We start from the raw sequence: 18,476 nt of genomic DNA, 5'->3' as shown, positions 1-18,476 counted from the left end.
TTCTACCAGCGCAAGAAGGAGGGAAGGAGGATGGGAATAGCTCATACCCCCTGCGTCCTAATTGTGAGCTTCCTAAAGAACTTCTGTTATGTGGTGGCTATATGAATACAGTAATAAAGAAATAGATAAACACGCTTAGGTTGCAATCCTATTTGCTCTTGCCTGGGAGAAAGTACAAATGAACGCACTAGGATACAGTATGTGTAGAATATGTATAGGATTACACTGTAGGTATAAATTATATGGTCATCCTAGGTAGCAGGTAGGTTCTGTACTAGGGTGACCATATGAAAAGGACGACAGGGCTCCTGTATCTTTAACAGTTGCATAGAAAAAAGAATTTCAGCAGGTGTCGTTTGTATATATGGAGAACCTGGTAAAATTCCCTCTTCATCACCACAGTTAAAGCTGCAGGAGCTATACTAGAGTGACCAGATTTAAAAGAGGGCAGGGCACCTGCAGCTTTAACTGTGGTGATGAAGAGGGAATTTCACCAGGTTCTCCATATATACAAATGACACCTGCTGAAATTCCCTTTTCTATGCAACTGTTAAAGATACAGGAGCCCTGTCCTCCTTTCCATAGGGTCACCCTAAGATTCTGTACTGCTCTCCCCATATTACGGATAGGGAAGCTGAGGCTAAGAACGCAGCGTCGTTTGAAAGAACCCAAGTCCCATTGGAACTGCCATAGTGTTTCCCTGGGGCCCCTCGTTCTTCCTAGCGCCCTTTTTAACCAGCGCCCAGAGCTCCCCGGTGCAAACCCAGCTTGGCGTACGTTGGTGTCTACTGTAGCCTGACCCGTTCACCTTACCCGCGCGACTGCACGGCTTTCCGGCGGGTCTTGTTCCCTCCTGCGCCCCCTCGTCGTTTCCTGGGAGGCTCCAGAGGCATAGCAACCACTCCTCCCGTCAGCGTCTTGCGTTCCCATGGAAACCAACTCGCCTTCTTTTTTAGAACCCGCCCCCTTCCTCCTGGCCACGCGCCCCATCCGCCTCTCTTTTGATTGGGCAATGCAAGGTTCCATTGCATCCTGTACAGCAGGAAAACATCCGCCTTCCCCAGCCGCTCATTGGCTGGCTGGAGGTTGCTGGGAGTTGTAGGACTTCTTTCTCTCCATACACGCGTAGGGCGGTGCCCTAGAACGCTCGGCTTTCTGAGGCTTGCAGTTCGAACCTCCGGGTGTTTGTGTCTCCAGAAAACCACAACTCCCAGCAGCCACCGCTTCTAAGAGACGGGCATGCCTAGGCGGTACTGCTGGAACTGCCAATCTGTGCTTATGCAGTTTCTTTCTTTTTGAAACTTACAGGACGGGCCTGTAAAGGGAGCTAACACAGGAAACCCACAGAATCGGGGGAGCGGGGAGGATCCCATGGCCGCTTTCTAGCCTGAAGGGCAATCTCTCTCTCTCTGGGGGGTAGGGAGGGGGTCGGAGTGCCCTGGCACGGTAACCCACCCACCCCAGTCTCTGCCCATCGAAGGACACAGAAGCTGCCCCAGCAGGTGAGGGTCGAGCAAAATGCGACTCCCCCTGTTGTTGCCAAGATGGTGGCACCTGGCAGCGAAGACTGCAACAGGGAACAGGCAAGGGTTGTTGAAGGGTGGAGGCAATGTGGACCCAGAGTGGTGGGGTGTCAGCTGCCATCAGGTTAGCTCATTTGTGACTAGCCCTGGTCGCCAAAGCAGGGGTCCAGCTGTGTCCGGAGTAAGCAGGCTGAAGAGTAACAAACCTCTCAAAGAGTGGACCCTGATTGTCAGCCCCTTTGGCCTGCTGAAGGTGAGGCTCCCTTGCCATGTCACCGTGTGCCCCCTCGACCCACACAACTACCCTGAGGCCGACCGGGTATTTGTTACAGCGAGGGGGACGAACACCAACCCCCATCACGGTCCAGATCTGGATAATTTGCATGTGAAATATGATGAGGCATTAAAGGAGATGACGATCATCTCAGATGACATGGACAGTGCTGCCTCTGTGGATGTGAGGACCCCCATAAAATTTGGTATGTTCAGCCGCTGATCAAAAAGATGTCATGTGTTGATGAGACAGTGCTGTGGTGTCTCACTACATTGTTGCTAAGTGCTGTGCCTCTACAGGCTTCAACAGTTCTAGTTTGGCACTCACTGCATAATATGGCCAAACATGTCTACTTTCCATCTTTTGCAGCCCTTGTAAATTAGTTAAATGATAAGAGATTTAACCTATTCGACAGTTGATACTGACAGCAACCATAACTTTCATCACTACAAACACAAATGTTTCTGTTTCCAAGGCTAAGTGTTTTCTGCTCCCATTTGCAACTGTTGAGCAAAATGTTTGGCAAAATTAGAAACCCTTTTCTGAATCCTAGCTTACTTCACCTGCTGGAAGTGAATGCTGGGCAAACCTAGGAAACAACCTTTCTCTTCCATACAACAGTTTTTATGGTGTAATAGTGTATAGAGTGTTAGTCGTGGGGAGACCTCTTACTCAGTCACAAAGCTCTATGCTTAACCTCAGCCCAGTCATACTCTTATCAGCCTAACCTTGTTTACAGAATTGTTGGAAAGAAAGAAAAAAGGGGCGGAAACCCTGTAATATGCTGTCTTGAGCTCTTTGAAGGAATGTTGGCATACAAATGTAATAACAATAGTAACTGATAATAAATTGGCTCCCTAGCTTCAGCTACTTGAGTGTGGGTTAAATATATTCCTTATCCTACACATAGCTGGACATGTATGTTGTATAAGTTAGATTGTAAGCCTATGCGGCAGGGTCTTGCTATTTACTGTTTTACTCTGTACAGCACCATGTACACTGATGGTGCTATATAAATAAATAAATAATAATAATAATAATAATAATAAGTTTTCTGTAGTACTGTTTCTGTTGGCATGTGACATTCAGAGTTTTATTTAGGGTGCAGGTGGGCAACTTGAGGTCCAGAAATTTTTGGCCTACAAATCTCATCATCCTTCACCAGTGGCCCTGCTGGCTAGGACTGATGGGAGTTGTAGGCCCCCCAAAAAATCTGGAGAGCCACAAGTTGCCCACCCCTGATTTTGGAAATCAGGACATGCTTTTCAAGTGGGATGTTGTTTCCGTTATCAGCACCATGTACATTGATGGTGCTATATAAATAAATAATAATAATAATAATAAAATAATAATAATAATAATAATCTCCCTATTGCATTGCTGACTGAATAAAATCAAATCAGATTGTTCAGAACTGTATTCATTTTCATCTATTTTCTCTGTTTAAAATTGATTTTAGACTTGGATATTAAGACGTCAGGAAACGGCTGTGTGAAGATTGAGAAAATAGAATGTGATCGCTGCAGAATAGAAACAGAGAAGGGAACTAGTGTCTTGCGATCAATAAAGGTACCAATACAGAGACATTGTCCCACTCACTGCTTTCTTTGTCTTCTTTTAAGAACTACACATTCTTAAGTCCAATATCATACATGGTCTTTATGAGTGTGAATGTATTCTTGCATATGTAGTACCTGATGATTACCATGGATAGGCTGACTTTAGACCTGTGGGATCTGCTTTGGGTTTTTTTTACTAGAACCCTGAGATCTACCAAGCAGAGCAGGATGCAAAACGAATACACTTTGGTTGCTTCCAGATAATGTTTTTGTCATGTGTTTGCTCTGCCTCGGTCACAGAATTTTACCTTCCTGTGTTTTCCCAGCACTTCTTTTTTTTCTTTTCACAAAAGATCCATTAAGGAGGAGAAGATGGAATACCTGCACAATGTATTTTGATTTGTAAGTGCTAGGAACCCTCCATCTGAAAGCAAAGTTAGAATTAAAGAATTCTGAGCCCAGGAATTGTTTTGCTTTGTTTTGAGGATCAAAACTGAATCATCCAGAGAGTTAACAGTGGATCCTAATCTACCTTCTGCCCACCTCTCAATTTCACTGTGCGAGTTGATAAACCAGTTTGTCTAAAGTTGCTTAGGGCCATGCTGGCTGGGGAATGCTGGGAGTTGTAAGACTTTTTTTTGTCTAAACATGCATAAGATTGCTCCCTTAGAAATCAATTTTATGTACAGTAATGCTTCAAAAATTTATTTTGTCAGGGAAAGAGACAACTTTTTGATGTGATTAGAAAATTATTATACTTTAAGGAACTTAAATGCTTGAATATGTACACAATATGTAAATATGGATGTTTTTGTCTTTTAGATAAATCATAAATCCAACAATCCTAATTTCTTAAGGAGGTTCTGAGAACTTGCAGAATGGGGGTGGGTAGAAGGTAGTTCTTCAGATGTTTTGAACGTTAATTTTGTGAACCGCCCAGAGAGCTTTGGCTATTGAGCGGTATAAAAATGTAATAAATAAATAAATAAATAATTCCAAGAAGCTCCTGCCAGCATGGCTAATAGTCAGGAATGAATGATGGGAGTTGAAATCCAAAGCATATGAAGACCATTGACTCTAGTGAACAGAAAAAATGAAGCATCTCTTCGCTAAAGCTTCATTTCTTGCAAGTCCACCATAGAGTCACCATTTGTTAGGCTGCAATCCTATGCACACTTACCTGAAAGCAAGTCCCATTGAACTCAATGGAGCTTACTTCTGTGTACCAGATTGCAGTGCAAGTCCGATGAATTTCCTATTTATTCATTGTCTTGAGGACACAGGAAGCTGCCTTACTAGGGCATTGGGCATTTTAGCACAGTATTTTTGTGAACCGCCCAGAGAGCTTCGGCTATTGGGCGGTATAAAAATATAATAAATAAATAAAGAAAATAAATAAATTGGGCATTGGGCATTTTAGTACAGTATTGTCTAAATTAATCGACAGCGGTTCAGGCCAGAATTTCAGGCAGGATTTTTACCCAGTTAAAAATCCAGCAGAATAAGGCAGTACTTCTATTGTCCTTTTGTCTGGGAGGGCTCATGTTACTTTAAGAGCTGCATAACAAACTGAAATTCAGCAGAGGCACTTGCAGATCTGAAGTAGTTCAATGGGGATCAGGATAATCTGTACCTGCTTGATTTTGTCCTGCGTAAAGGTGTTAATTGCCATGTCATTTTTTTCCAGAATGGAGGTTGAAGGTTGCACATGAAATTGAATTCAGAAGTTAGGATCAATCATAACTGAGAAACAAATCTTTGAAAAACAAAGAAGTGAACACTTTTTAACATGTATACTCTTCTGTTTCAGAGTCAGAAAATTGACATTCAGTCTAAAGGTGGGAAAGTGATTTGCCTGGGAACTCTTCAGGGAAACACTGATATTCATGCGTCACAAGAAAGTGTAAGAAAGTATTTTTCTCCCCTCTAATATGTGAGGTACAATCACGTGCAAGCTACAAGATAAATTGAATTACATTATCAAAATAACACTACAGTATTTTTATCTCACACATGACAATAATTCTTTTGTTTCTGACTGTGTTTGCTTTTAATTTTTCATGTGGCTAACAGGGGCTCTGTGTTATTAATAGCTGCACGGCAGCCAATTACATTGCAATGCATATAATTATGCTACTAATAAGGAAAGTTATCACTAATTCCTATTAGCATACTAATAGTAATTGTGATTTAAGCCATTGAATTTGACCTATTATTTGTGTCTAAAATTAGATGCCTGCAGTCCACTGCTGCATAACTAAACATCATTTGCTTTCTTTTTTTAAAAAAAAAGTATCTTAAAACACTGCAGCAATGAATCAGCTTTTTAAACTTCTTAAATTTGGATTTAATGTTCAACATTAAATCAGCTTTTTAAAATCTCTTAAATCTGGATATAATCTCCAACATTCGGTAAGTTACTTTAAAAAAATGCTGGGCAATAATTTTTTAACAGAATGCGTGGACAAGATGGCATTCAGTGGATTTTAATATTATCTCATTATTCCAAAGCAGCAATGTTAGAAATGCAAGAGTATGAAATGATGTATGTAATTTATTTCTTCTGTAGAAATGGGGGTCACTGTTGGAGTGATCTTCAGTTAAGCAGTTTAAGCTTGAAGTACTGGGTATTTTCCAGAAGATGGCATCTTTGGTTTATTTGCTTTCGCTTTGGATAGTGTGAAGGTGGAAAACATCTTGTCCCAATCTATTGTGTGACCCTGACTTTAGCAGCACCAAGGAGTAATAAATATCTCGCAGGTGGACTGCTGAGCATTTTCCCATCCATTCGAGATCTGCAAGAAGAGAATAATATGACAAGTGTACTTAGCTTATTGCTGGCAGGAATATATTTTTTCCAGAGGGTTCCCTGGGAATAATTTAAGAGTACATGGGAAGAACACAGATATGATCTGCAGCCTCATTTGATTTACTTCAGCAGTACTGGGATTGACCAAAGAGATGAAGGACTAGGACCTCTGCTTCATTTTAAGGGTGTTTATTTGGCTAAAATGGAGCATACATGGGAAGAAGAGCTCAACATTTTGAGATACTTATTTTTAAAAAGCAACAATTTCAAGAGCTATAATCTTGTCTCCTATAAGACATGTTCAAAGTCTTACAGGAGACAAGATTAAAGCAGGGTTATTGTAGAAACTGTAAGAGCTTTAGGAAAATACACAACACACAGGAACAAAAACAGCTGTTAAAAAAGACTGAAACAAACAAAAAAAGAGGGTGTTGCACAAATGAGGCATTTTACATGTTGGATTGTAAACTTCTAGAAACTAAAAATTGCAGATTATCTGAAGATAATTGCAACTTGAGGCTGCAACCCTCAATGTACTTACTCCCCAGTAGACCCCTTTGACTTACTCCATGCATCTTCCTTCTGAGTAAACCTGCTTTAGTGCACGCTGCCTAAAACCATTTTAGTATATGCAGCAGTCCTAGCAGTGTTTGTAACAGGGTGATCCAGGCAGCTTCAGGGCCACATCAATTTCCATCAGGTCTTGGGTCCAAATCCAGCCTTTCCCAACCTAGTGCCCTCCAGATGTATTGGATTTCTTTTATATCTATTACATTTATATTCTGCCTTTTTTCCTCCATGGAACCCAAGGCAGTGTACATAATCCTCCTTTCCATTTTATCCTCACAACAACAACCTTGTGAGGTAGGCCTGGCTGAGAGTCTGTGACTGGCCCAAAGTCACCCAGTGAGGTTCCATGGCCGAGTGGGGACTAGAACCCAGTTCTCCCGACTCACAGTCCAACACTCTAGCCTCTACAACACACTGGCTCTCGATTATAATTCTCAGCTTGCCCAGCTGGTGGATGATGGGAATTGTCATCTGAAACATCTGGGAGGCATCAGGTTGGGAAAGGTTAGTTTAGGGCACAAGCCTATGCATGTTTAGACAGAAAAACAGTCCTCCAACTTTCAACATTCCTCAACCAGCATGGAAGGTGTAGGACTTTTTTTTCTGCCTAAACAGACTTAGGGTTGCACCCTTAAACATTTAGAGCCAGGGTAACATCATTTCCCCTTATCCCATCAATTTTCTTGAGCATATGTTATTGAGGATGCTCAAGTACAATGGAGCCATGCTCAGTATTTTTTCTTCCCTCATTTCCTATAGGATTGCTTTATTCTGCTTAAAAGATGGAAAAGATAAATCCTGTAAAAGAGGATTGGATTCTGTTCCATGTGTTATTCAGCACCCAAATACATTTGAAATACGAAGAGAGAGGAACTACAATTGTATTTATGAAGAGGAATCTGCAGTGCTGCAAAAGACCTGCAGAGCTAGCAAGAAAAAACCCACGCTCAGCCTCTCCCTTTGCAGTCAGTGCCCTTCCCCTGCCCATGGTACTATCAGAAAAGAGTTATCATTATGCCAAAACAGCAACAGAGGATGTGTGATGTCTTGTGTCCATTTAAACTGTTATTGAACTCCCCCGAAGAGAAGTTTAATTTCCCTGATTCAAGAGTGTGCTGTCATTGAGGCTGTGCCTACAGTTGGAGGTATAGAGGAGGCATAATTATTCTTTTATTTGGAACTTTATATACACTGTTGTTGGAGGGCAGTTGCTATAGTAGGAGGCTGGTACATAAGTATGCCTTTCCCCACCAGAATTGCTTAGGTAAACTGAACCTCAAACCACATACGGTAAGGGGAAGTAATGAATTCTGATAGATGCAGGAATTTGATGGCCAGGCCACTGAGGAACATTACTTCATCAGATTTATTTCAGTGTGCCCAGCCTAATGAATTTTGAGTCCCGAAAAAGGAATTTTAATGACTATATATCAGAAAAGGTTACCCCAGTACTGAAATATGACAGAGGATGGATAAATGATGCCCATGGACCACCTGAAAATCTTGCCATTAAATAAATCTGATGAGGTAAGGGAAAATGCTGTTAGGGTCATCTCTCTGTCTCCAGTATTTGCTTCTGCCAGCGCAACTGATAACATGTTAGTGCCTCATGGGTGCACCGTTGTTGCTCTTTTCACAGCTGCAGGTGCGCAGTGCAGTTGTCCAAGTTTATGGCAGTATATAGCACAAAGAATAGATACCAGAGGCAATGAGGCAGCAGGGGTCTGTGGGTAGCACTGCTCAGGAGTAAGCTTATGTTGCTTGAGCTTTGGTGCCCAGATATCCTAGCACTGAACTTTTGATATGGGGTCACTGCCCAACATTTGTCCTCATGATGATTAGGCATGCTTTCCCATGCTGTAGATCACAAGCTAAATATGAGCCAACAGTGTGATGTGGCTGCAAAAAAAGCAAATGCTATTTTGGGCTGCGTTAATAGAAGTACAGCTTCCAAATCACACGAGGTACTGGTTCCCCTCTATTTGGTACTTGTTAGGCCTCATCTTGAGAATTGTGTCCAGTTCTGGGCATAACACTTCAAGAAGGATGCAGGCAAGCTTGAGGGGGTTCCGAGGAGGGCAACAAGGATGATCAGGGGTCTGGAAACAAAGCCCTATGAAGAGAAACTGAAAGAACTGGGCATGTTTAGCCTTGATAAGAGAAGATTGAGGGGAGACATGATAGCACTCTTCAAATACTTAAAAGGTTGTCACACAGAGGAGGGCCAGGATCTCTTCTCGATCCTCCCAAAGTGCAGGACACAGAATAACGGGCTCAAGTTACAGGAAGCCAGATTCCGGCTGGACATCAGGAAAAACTTCCTGACTGTTAGAGCAGTACGACAATGGAACCAGTTACCTAGGGAGGTTGTGGACTCTCCCACACTAGAGGCGTTCAAGAGGCAGCTGGACAACTATCTGTCAGGGATGCTTTAGGGTGGATTCCTGCATTGAGCAGGGGTTTGGACTATATAGGCCCCTCCCAACTCTACTATTCTATGATTCCATGATTCTATGTTGCTTTCCCCACTAACACCAGTGGCAGCCAGTTATATTGGAGCAGGGTGTGAGGAAATGTACCATGTGATGACATCATGATATTATTATTATTTATTTATTTATTTATTTATTTATTTCTTACCCGCCTCTCCACTTTGATCGAGGCGGGGAACAACAGTGAATATAAAACACATTAAAAACTGATTTAAAACATAGCATACATGATTAAAACATCCTAAAAACATTCTAAAATTTCTGAGATCACCTCAGCATTACAGGAGGTAATGCCTTAACCTGTGGCAGGCTGCCATTTTGGGCAGCAGCTCCATATTGAGGACAAAGCAGAGTTTCACCCTTTGTTCGCAGACCTGATTTGTACAGTATGGTCATAATTATCTTCAAATGTTCTCTCAAAGGAATAATAAAAAAAAAATGCAGATGAACAACATGGAATGTTTAACATGATACTACAATTAATCTTGCCGTGACTCTTGAGCCACATAATGTTCTTGTGTTACACATGTGTGTGGAAACCCTACATTAACTTCATTGAAATCAGTAGAATTTTTACTGTGCATTTACAGCTGTAGAATTAGGCCTCAAACTCAACATATTAGGATATTTATCTTCCAAGCACAACAACAGGGCAGCCAACTTTGGGGGAAGCGAGAAGGCCGGCCTGCGTTCTCAGAGAGCAATTTCTGCTAGCAATCAGCCTACGTTTATATCTGCCATGTGGGTTCATATGACAAGATTGTTCCATCAGCTAGTCATCATTATGTAGTTAAGACTCTGTCAGCATTTCCAGTGTGAACCAAGATTGTCAGAGGTTTATAGTTCTGGATTATAGTTCCCGTGGCGGTGAAATTAGACACTTTAGACTTCAGTCACTAGAGCAGATTTCTGAAGAGAGAGAGAGAGATTGGGATGAGCTCCTGCTTCATTCAAATATTGTTCAAATTACTTTAGATTTAAAGGGTGAAACCAAGCAGCAGCAGCAGTTACAAGGCCAGCCCATTCTAAAGAGCCATTAATGGAGGTGATGCAGTTCCCACCCTCACAAATTCGTATCATCACATTGCACTTACTGGTGTGCGTGTGCCACCTACCACGTAATGGAAATGCTAAACTGCCCTTTATACATAGGTCGTTACATGATGTTTCAGTGCCAATGGCTGAACTCAATCGTTTGGTATCCCCACTGAGAGTCATGGGGTCAAATTGATGCCTGGCTCTTGCCTCACAATGGTTGATGGAAAGAATGTTGTGTTCTGTAGGGAGGTGTGATGTGTTGAAGCCCATCTGGTAAAATCAGACATTTGTGAGGCGATTTGTTCATTGTTTGTTTCTGAGGCATGGGCAGCTGTTTGGTTATATTATGAATTTCTTCATTTTATAAGGTGATGAGAGATAACGCAGAAATGCCAGAGCAGATTTCAAGCTGAATTAATGCAAAACTATAAATCAGTTGGACATGGTGGGTCACACCTTTGCACATGAAAAAGGATTGAACTGGAAAACTAAAAGCATACCAAACATCTTATTACAGCATAAATCAAACTGGGCTAAGTAGAACGCAGTTAAATTTTATAAGAGACATACGTATCTGTTATAGACTTTGTGCTGAAATAGTTCTTGACTGTAGAAACTGGTCATTTTGTGAACATCTTTTAGCCTTTTATTTTCCTGGCTCTTGCCCTCCCTGCCTGCCTGCTGCGTTCAACACATCTCTTAAATTATCAACTGACTCTATCCACATCTGTTTTGAGCCACCATTTCAACCTATCAAGAGACTTATCAAAATGCTTTTATCCTATTGGCCCTCTTCAACAGAGAATGAGCTTTAGGAGAAACCCTTACATCACAGACCTGAAATCATAAGGTTGTGATTTCAGTTTCAGGGAGATGTCCTTGTTCTTTTGCTTTCCCAAATTTCTCACACTTCTGCAACAATTAGCCATAACTTACATCATGGTAAGTTACACACGGGCAGAACGTAGCCATGGGCCAGGGCCAGAGCCAAAGCAAATCCACATGAAATTCCAACTGCCTTGTAGAATGATGGTTTGCCATGAGTTCCTGGGACAAGCCAAGACCAAAATGCCAGACAGTTTCTTGGATACAGTCCTTGTTCTTTAGGACAGGCAAACAAATTGGGAAGCAGGTCAGGAAGACAGGCCAGGATGCAGGCGTGGACAGAGAGGCAGGCCAACTGCCTGGAGACCTAAACCAACAGCACCACTGCAATGGCTGCTTCGAGTTCTGTGATAAATTGTGCCTGGATTTCCCAATAGGGTTGTTAATTGATCCCAGCTGCAATCAATCTGGCAACTGGTTGGCAAGCAGTGAGTGGAGCTAAGGTAATAGAATAAGCAGAGCCAGAAATGTTCTCTCGTTCTCTCTCTCTCTCTCTCTCTCTCTCTCACACACACACACACACACACACACACACACACACTCGGGGACTTTCAAAGTTCCAATTCCAGCGAACGCTCTTGTGGGTAGCACTGAGTTTGCCACTTGTTGGTATCAATATCATAGCCAGCGTTATATAATTGTTGATGGAATTTGAAAAAAGTATATGCTGTTTTACCTACTTACTGTCTACCTTGGTCTTTTGTCCATTCATTTTTAACGCAGTGGCCCCACATTGCTTTGGATGTTTGGCAGTAGTCCTTCATAGATGTTATGATTGTCCATAACAAAAATTGATCATTTGTCCCAATATCAGGGGACTTCTCCAACCCATCATCTTACTGTTAATCTGTTGTTATGAAATTCCACTGACCATCAATACACCTGTTTTTTGGTGCATGATCTCCAGTTGCCATGTGAGGAGAAACACAAAAACAAACATATGGAGTGCCCTGATTCTGGATCAGACCAAGGGTCCATCTAGTCCAGTACTCTGTTCACAAAGTGGCCAACCAGCCATCGGCCAGGGATGAACAAGCAAGACATGGTGCAACAGCACCTATGTTCCCTAACAGTTGGCGTATATAGGCTTACTGCCTCAGATATTGGAGGTAGCACCTAGCCATCAGGACTAGTAGCCATTGATAGCCTTCTTGTCCAGCAATTTATCCAAATCTCTGTTAAAGCCGTGCAAATTGGTGGCCGTCACTACATCCTGTGATAGCGAATACCATAGTTTAACTATGTGCTGTGTGAAGAAGTACTTTTATCTGTACTGAATCTCCCACCCAATCAGCTTCATGGGATGACCCTAGGTTCTAGTATTATGGGAAAGGGAGAAAAATGTCTCCCTATCCACATTCTGCACACCATGCATAATTTTGTACACCAAATTGTATACAAACAAATGGATTGGTGCCAATATCACAGTCAATCACCTAACCACGGCTAAGGTTGCAATCTTATGCATGTTTATACAGAAAAAAAGCCCTGCAGCTCTCAGCATTCACTATCCAGCATGGCTGACGGGGGAATGTTGGGTGTTGTAGGATTATTATTTTTTCTGTCTACACATGCACAGGATTCAGCCTAAAAAAGGTCCCAGAGTCTTGCGCTCTCTTTACCCAGACCCTCATCCTGGGTGTGAATTCCTCCTCTTCCCCTTAAACTGTGGGAAAGGTTTCATTGGCACTCATATTAACTGTTTATGGCTAGCTCAGGAATTTACTTCTGTATTTGATGTTTTTTGGTCAGTGCTTTTTGCACTTTTGTGATGGAAAAAGTGACATTAAAAATAACTACAAACAGTTTTGCTGCTTGCATAATACTTTCGACGTTTTATGACTAATATATTCTATATCACAAATTTGTCTTTCTTTTACAGAGTGTGAATATAGAAAAGCTACAAGGGTCATCTGTTAACATCTCTACTAAACATGGTTTATTAAAAACCAAATACCTTTATGCAGAATCTTCGTTTCTGTCTTCAGCGGCTGGTGACATTCTACTGGGGAATGTTCATGGTAAGATAGCAAAAAACTTTTGGTCTACAATTAGAGAAACACTTATTTAACAAATGCCTTTTTAAGGAAAAATATTCCTTTGTGTGCCTACTGCAGTGCCTGTCGGTGTTTATAAAACTGAATATAGTATAGCCATCTTTTTAAAACACTTGAGAAATTTCCAAAGTCAAATGAGTGTTAAAATAACACTGTTATATTCATTAGTAAAGCTTTCTTTTGTGAGGTCCCTGACTTTTTCCTTGATGCCTAGAAGTGGGCTAGAAGCTAGGTGCAGTTCAGCAGGGTGATTAAGGCTGCAATCCTACACCTTGGGGACTGTCTTGACATCTTCTTTGTCCCGGGATGGCTCTGGATCTGTGCAGCGTCAGTTAAATGATGCAGCCGCAGATTCGAAGCCATCCCAGGGCAAAGAGCCGAAAACGTGCAGCTGAAAAGTCGGGAACTTACCCTGACTTTTCCAGCCAGAGTGAGGGAAGCCCAGCAATTCTGCTGGTCTGTTCTCGCTCAGAAGCCACTCTGGAGGTACTCAGATTGCATTCCTAGTAGATGGCGACCCCTCATTGGTCACCATCCGCCCAGGCAGAGGGAGGGTGGTTGGCCAGCAAGCAGAATGGACACTGGAACGGCTCATGGGGAGAAGAGTTTATTTTCTTCCCCAGAGCTGCTGCCACCTTCTCCTACTAAAATTTTTTTTTATCCCCCACCAGCTAGTGCTGCTGCCACCACCGGCTCCTACAGTATTTTCTCCCCCGCTCAAGCTGCTGCCATCACTCCACTGCATGGGGATTATCAGGAACAACCCCACAGCAGCAGAAGTGTGGGATTTGTGGGGGAATGTGGCACCAACTCAGCACCGTGAAGGCACACACACACACACACACACACACACACACACACACCTGGATTAAGCTGCACTTTACATTATGGTGCTTATTTCCCCCTGGTTTATGGAGGCTCTACTTCTTCCTCTGAGGAGGATTCCTCATGACAAGAGCCAGGCAATGCAGGTGTGGGAAGGAGGCTGTAACACTGTCATATATTTGAATTGGATCTAAATCTTTGCAGAAAACAGTGGGGTTAATGATTCTTGGTACGAATTGGCATTGTGTTGACTTGTGGCTATACTTGTTGGAAATGTTCCTCTGCTGTTTGGTCTGGCATGGTGGCGTTCACCCAATCCACTGCCAATTTCACTGTCGTTCTTGGTCAAACATCCTCTATGTTTTGGTCCAATGGTTCTCCAACAGTCCTGGGAGGATGACTCATGTGAGCATCCTGTATGTTGGTTATCTTGGTGGCCGGAACGTGGGTGTGCAATCCATCTAGTAATAAGATGTCAGTCTCCTGGTGTGCAGACTTTCCATGTGCTTGAGGTATTCCGTCGTGGTGATTCAGAGCAGACGTTTGTACTGAATGTGAAAGCTACCCATCTTGACAACCCTCAGGAGTTCAGTATGATGGCACCAGGACAACAAACTATCATTTTTTTTAGCAAGTTAGTACTTTGCTTGAGAAATTCTTAATCCCATCCTCCTAGGCCCTATATTTAAAGCCTCTTATTTTACTTTTATACTGAACTGAATGCTGACTTAAACTCCTGGCTGTCATCCCAACCTTGAGCATAGAGCCAGACCGACTGGGCACACATAGGCTTGAATAAATAAATGCAATTTTATTTTTAACATTGCGGGAGCATGAGTATATTTAGCAGCTATGTAGAACGCTGTGGCCAATTTGCAGGGTCTCATTCAAAGTTTCCAACTGATAGGTTCTTAATGTGGACAGCTTTATGTTTGTATATATGTTTGACTGTTTATAAAGACCTACTTTGGGTGTTTTAAACTAAGCATAAAGAGCATGTGTGAACTATTTTCATACTTCCCCCCCTGTAAAAACATGTTGCATTTTTCAATCACGGTACAGCAAAAAGGCAAATAGAGTTTTATCCAGTTTAAACAAGATAATTTGAACATTACCTCATGCTTATTTTAAGAATACTGTTAGTGAAATGTTATTGGAACTCTCTGTAATTTTAACAAGTAATCTTTTTATAAAATGTTGTTTTAGAAATATCAGGAACGAAATATATCTGAGGCTGCAATCCTATACAAACTTAGCTGGGTGTGAGCCCCATTTGTCTCAATGAGACTTACTTCTGAGCAGATATGTGTATGATTGCACTGCTAATTTATATTTTATGAGAAAATAAAATTATGCAGAAAGAGCAAGAAGAAAATAAGTAGATCTTGCTGTATGTATATAGATGAACTATATAAATAGGGAGACTATATGGAAAGGAGGACAGGGTTCCTGCATCTTTCACAGTTGTATAGAAAAGGGAATTTCAGCATAGCTAGAGTGATCAGCTACAAAAGAGGGCAGGGCTCCTGCAGTTTAAACTGTTGTGATGAAGAGGGAATTTCACCAGGTGCTGCATGCATAGAAATGACCCCTGCTGAAGTTCCCTTTTCTATACAACTGTTAAAGATACAGGAGCCCTGTCCTTCTTTCCAGACGGTCACCCTATTTATAAATTTATTATTTATTTATTTACTAGCTGTACCCGGCCACGCGTTGCTGTGGCTCAGTCTGGTTAAATGGAAAAGAAAGAAAAGAGAAAGCGCACGTTTCTAATATGTTTAATTTCACAATGCTTGTGGGTATACAATATTTTTTGTTGTTCCATTGTCTGTGCAGATATAGAGATTGTCTGGTTTGCCGACTCTAGAACACGCAACATATAATTGTCCATGTGAGAACCAATCCGTGTCTAGATCTAAACCGCACAATTCTAAAGATTGGCCCTGAGCTTTGTTGGTGGTGATTGCAAACGCCAATCGAATTGGGAATTGCAATCTCTTAAATTGAAATGGCATATCCGTTGGAATCATAGGAATGCAAGGAATGAGGACATCTTCACCTTTGAAAGGTCCCGTCAAGATTGTTGCTTCTACGACGTTGCTCAGTAATTTTTTTACTGCAAGCCGCGTGCCATTGCAAAGCTTTGGCTGGTTGATATTTCGCAACATGATAATTGGCACGCCGATTTTCAATTGCAGTACGTGCGGTGACATCCCTAGCAGATCGAGTGAATTCAAAAATTCTGTTGGATAATTAACTGCTTCATCTGCTTCCACAACAGTGTCGATGGACTTGTATGTGACTGCCTAGCTTTGAATGTCAGACTGAATAATATTGTTAAGTTCGTAGACGTCTTTGTTCTTGGCCGCAAGAATAGCTCGTTCACTCAGCCAATCATGATTCTTATAATTGGTTTGAATATTGGGAAATACTTTTTCAACGAATTCTTCTTTTGATGTGACTAAATTGCAGAAGTTATGAGGCAATGAAATTCGTCCTGAGGTCAGATCAACTGGCACCTTTCAGTTCCCAATTTCCAGCAATTGACGTGAGAATATCTCAGCTGATCGATCGTTTTGCAGCTGGACACGCATATTTGTAGTTAATTTTAAAGTCTTTACGTGTTGCCACAAAGTACAGTATTTCAGGCAAGCATTTATTTCGTCCACTGGTGTCGATCGAGGAATTACAGGTAATGTTTGCCTGAAATCTCCTGCAAGCAATATTAATGCGTTCCCAAATGGTCTGATGTTTCCACGCAAATCTTGCAATGATCGATCAAGAGCCTCGAGCGATTTTTTTTGCGCCATTGTGCATTCATCCTAAACAATAAGTTTGCATTTCTGCAATACTTTTCCCATGCCGGATGCTTTGGAAGTGTTGCATGTGGGAGTTTCAATGAATTGTATGTTCAATGGCAATTTCAAAGTGGAATGAGCAGTTGTTCCACCTGGTAGCAATGGCGCACCTATTCCGGACGACGCAAGAGCTAAGGCTATGTCATTTTGGGATTGAATTGCTGCCAGAATCAATCTAATTAGGAACATTTTACCAGTTCCTCCTGGCGCATCTAAGAAGAAGATTTCTCCAACCCCGTTATTGACAGTTTGCATTATTTGATCGTAAATGCTATTTTGCTCAAGCGTTAGCTTAGGAATATTTGATTGCACATACGACAAAAGATCACCCGTGTTGTAATTTTGTTCATGACGCAATTCTACATCGAATGAAGCAGGAGCAGATCGATTCGGTGATGGCATTCCCAATTGGTTGAGAACTTTGTTTGCGATTTCTAAGCACAAATCTTCAATCATTATCAACGCTTCGTTGTAGATTTCTGCTGTGAAATCCATGTTCATATTTGAATTTTCCTTGCGTATTCGACGGAAAATATCTTCAGCCATGTCCGATTTATATTTCTCCCATAACTCTGTTGGAGATGAAGGAGAGCAGGCAGTCAATATGATTGCAAACAATGCACGAATTTGATTTGGATGTGACGCGTTGCACGCGTCATTAATGCATACATCCCAGTGTTGGTCGTTCTCCAATAAATTCAGAGCTTGAGATGCACTGCGGAAAGTGGCATGTGTAACGCCATTGACAATTCTCAATTGCTGGAAAGACGTTGGACCGGGCACATTTACCAACAGCATGCGAAGAAAGAAGCATTCATCTTGATTGGGATGCACGATGTACAGGCTGCCTATCGTAGTGTCTTTGAATATGCCAGGTTGTCCGTCGACTCGTTCTCCTCGTTTGCGTCGTCCAAATGTTTTTCTACTTGCATTCCATGTGTAATGCGTAGGCACTTCCGAATACAGCACTGTTTTTGCAAACGCGGCATTTTGACATAACGTGAAGAAAGCAGTTAACGTTGTAGCCAGTGGATTCAGGGCTATTTGTTGCACATTTGCAGCTGTGAAATAAAGACGTTGTCCATTTTCTAGATGTACTGCTAAGTGAACAACAGCTCGACTTCGTTCATGTATGGGAAATGAAAGAATTCGCCATACAGCTTCATTGCTGCTTATGTATCTTCCAGCCTGACCAGCATGTGTTGCTTTTACGTCCAACAGATGGCGCTGTTTTTCAAAAAAAAGCATGTGTTTACCTGTGACAGGTGTGACATCTATATAAGATAGGTATATAAAAACACACGCGTATTCGAATGCAACGTTGTGTCAAAATTTCAAAGCAATCGGTGAAGAACTTTCGGAGATTTAAGATTTTGAACAAACGAACATTTACATTTTTATTTATGTAGATTATTGCATTTGTTTGCCCTGTCCCCACACACCACCGCCACCACTGTGCATGCACACTTTGCATAATGGGCTCTTGGCTGGGGCGAGAAGCTTCTGTAAGCTTCTCACATCCCCATTTAGTCCTCCTCAAAGAATGCAAACTTGGGGCCTGAACTACATGCTAGATTAACATTGCA

General features: G+C 41.9%; 2 protein-coding genes across 2 annotated transcripts in view; one reads left to right on the top strand and one right to left on the bottom strand.

Annotated features, from left to right (window-relative positions):
* Positions 1 to 880, bottom strand: part of CCDC146 (coiled-coil domain containing 146) — a 74,880-nt gene extending 74,000 nt beyond the window's left edge. The window contains exon 1 of the mRNA XM_063134200.1: positions 814 to 880. The gene's annotated coding sequence lies outside the window, so the exon portion shown is untranslated. The remainder of the gene's footprint in view (positions 1 to 813) is intronic.
* A 369-nt stretch (positions 881 to 1,249) lies between these two features.
* Positions 1,250 to 18,476, top strand: part of FAM185A (family with sequence similarity 185 member A) — a 50,960-nt gene continuing 33,733 nt past the window's right edge. The window contains exons 1-4 of the mRNA XM_063134198.1: positions 1,250 to 2,002; positions 3,257 to 3,366; positions 5,167 to 5,259; positions 13,033 to 13,171. Of these exons, the coding sequence (XP_062990268.1) occupies positions 1,519 to 2,002; positions 3,257 to 3,366; positions 5,167 to 5,259; positions 13,033 to 13,171 (826 nt within the window). The 5' untranslated portion in view covers positions 1,250 to 1,518. The remainder of the gene's footprint in view (positions 2,003 to 3,256; positions 3,367 to 5,166; positions 5,260 to 13,032; positions 13,172 to 18,476) is intronic.

This window comes from Elgaria multicarinata, chromosome 9 (genome assembly GCF_023053635.1).
Source record: "Elgaria multicarinata webbii isolate HBS135686 ecotype San Diego chromosome 9, rElgMul1.1.pri, whole genome shotgun sequence".
Taxonomy (NCBI): Eukaryota; Metazoa; Chordata; class Lepidosauria; order Squamata; family Anguidae; genus Elgaria; species Elgaria multicarinata.
This window is presented reverse-complemented; position numbering and strand designations above follow the sequence as displayed.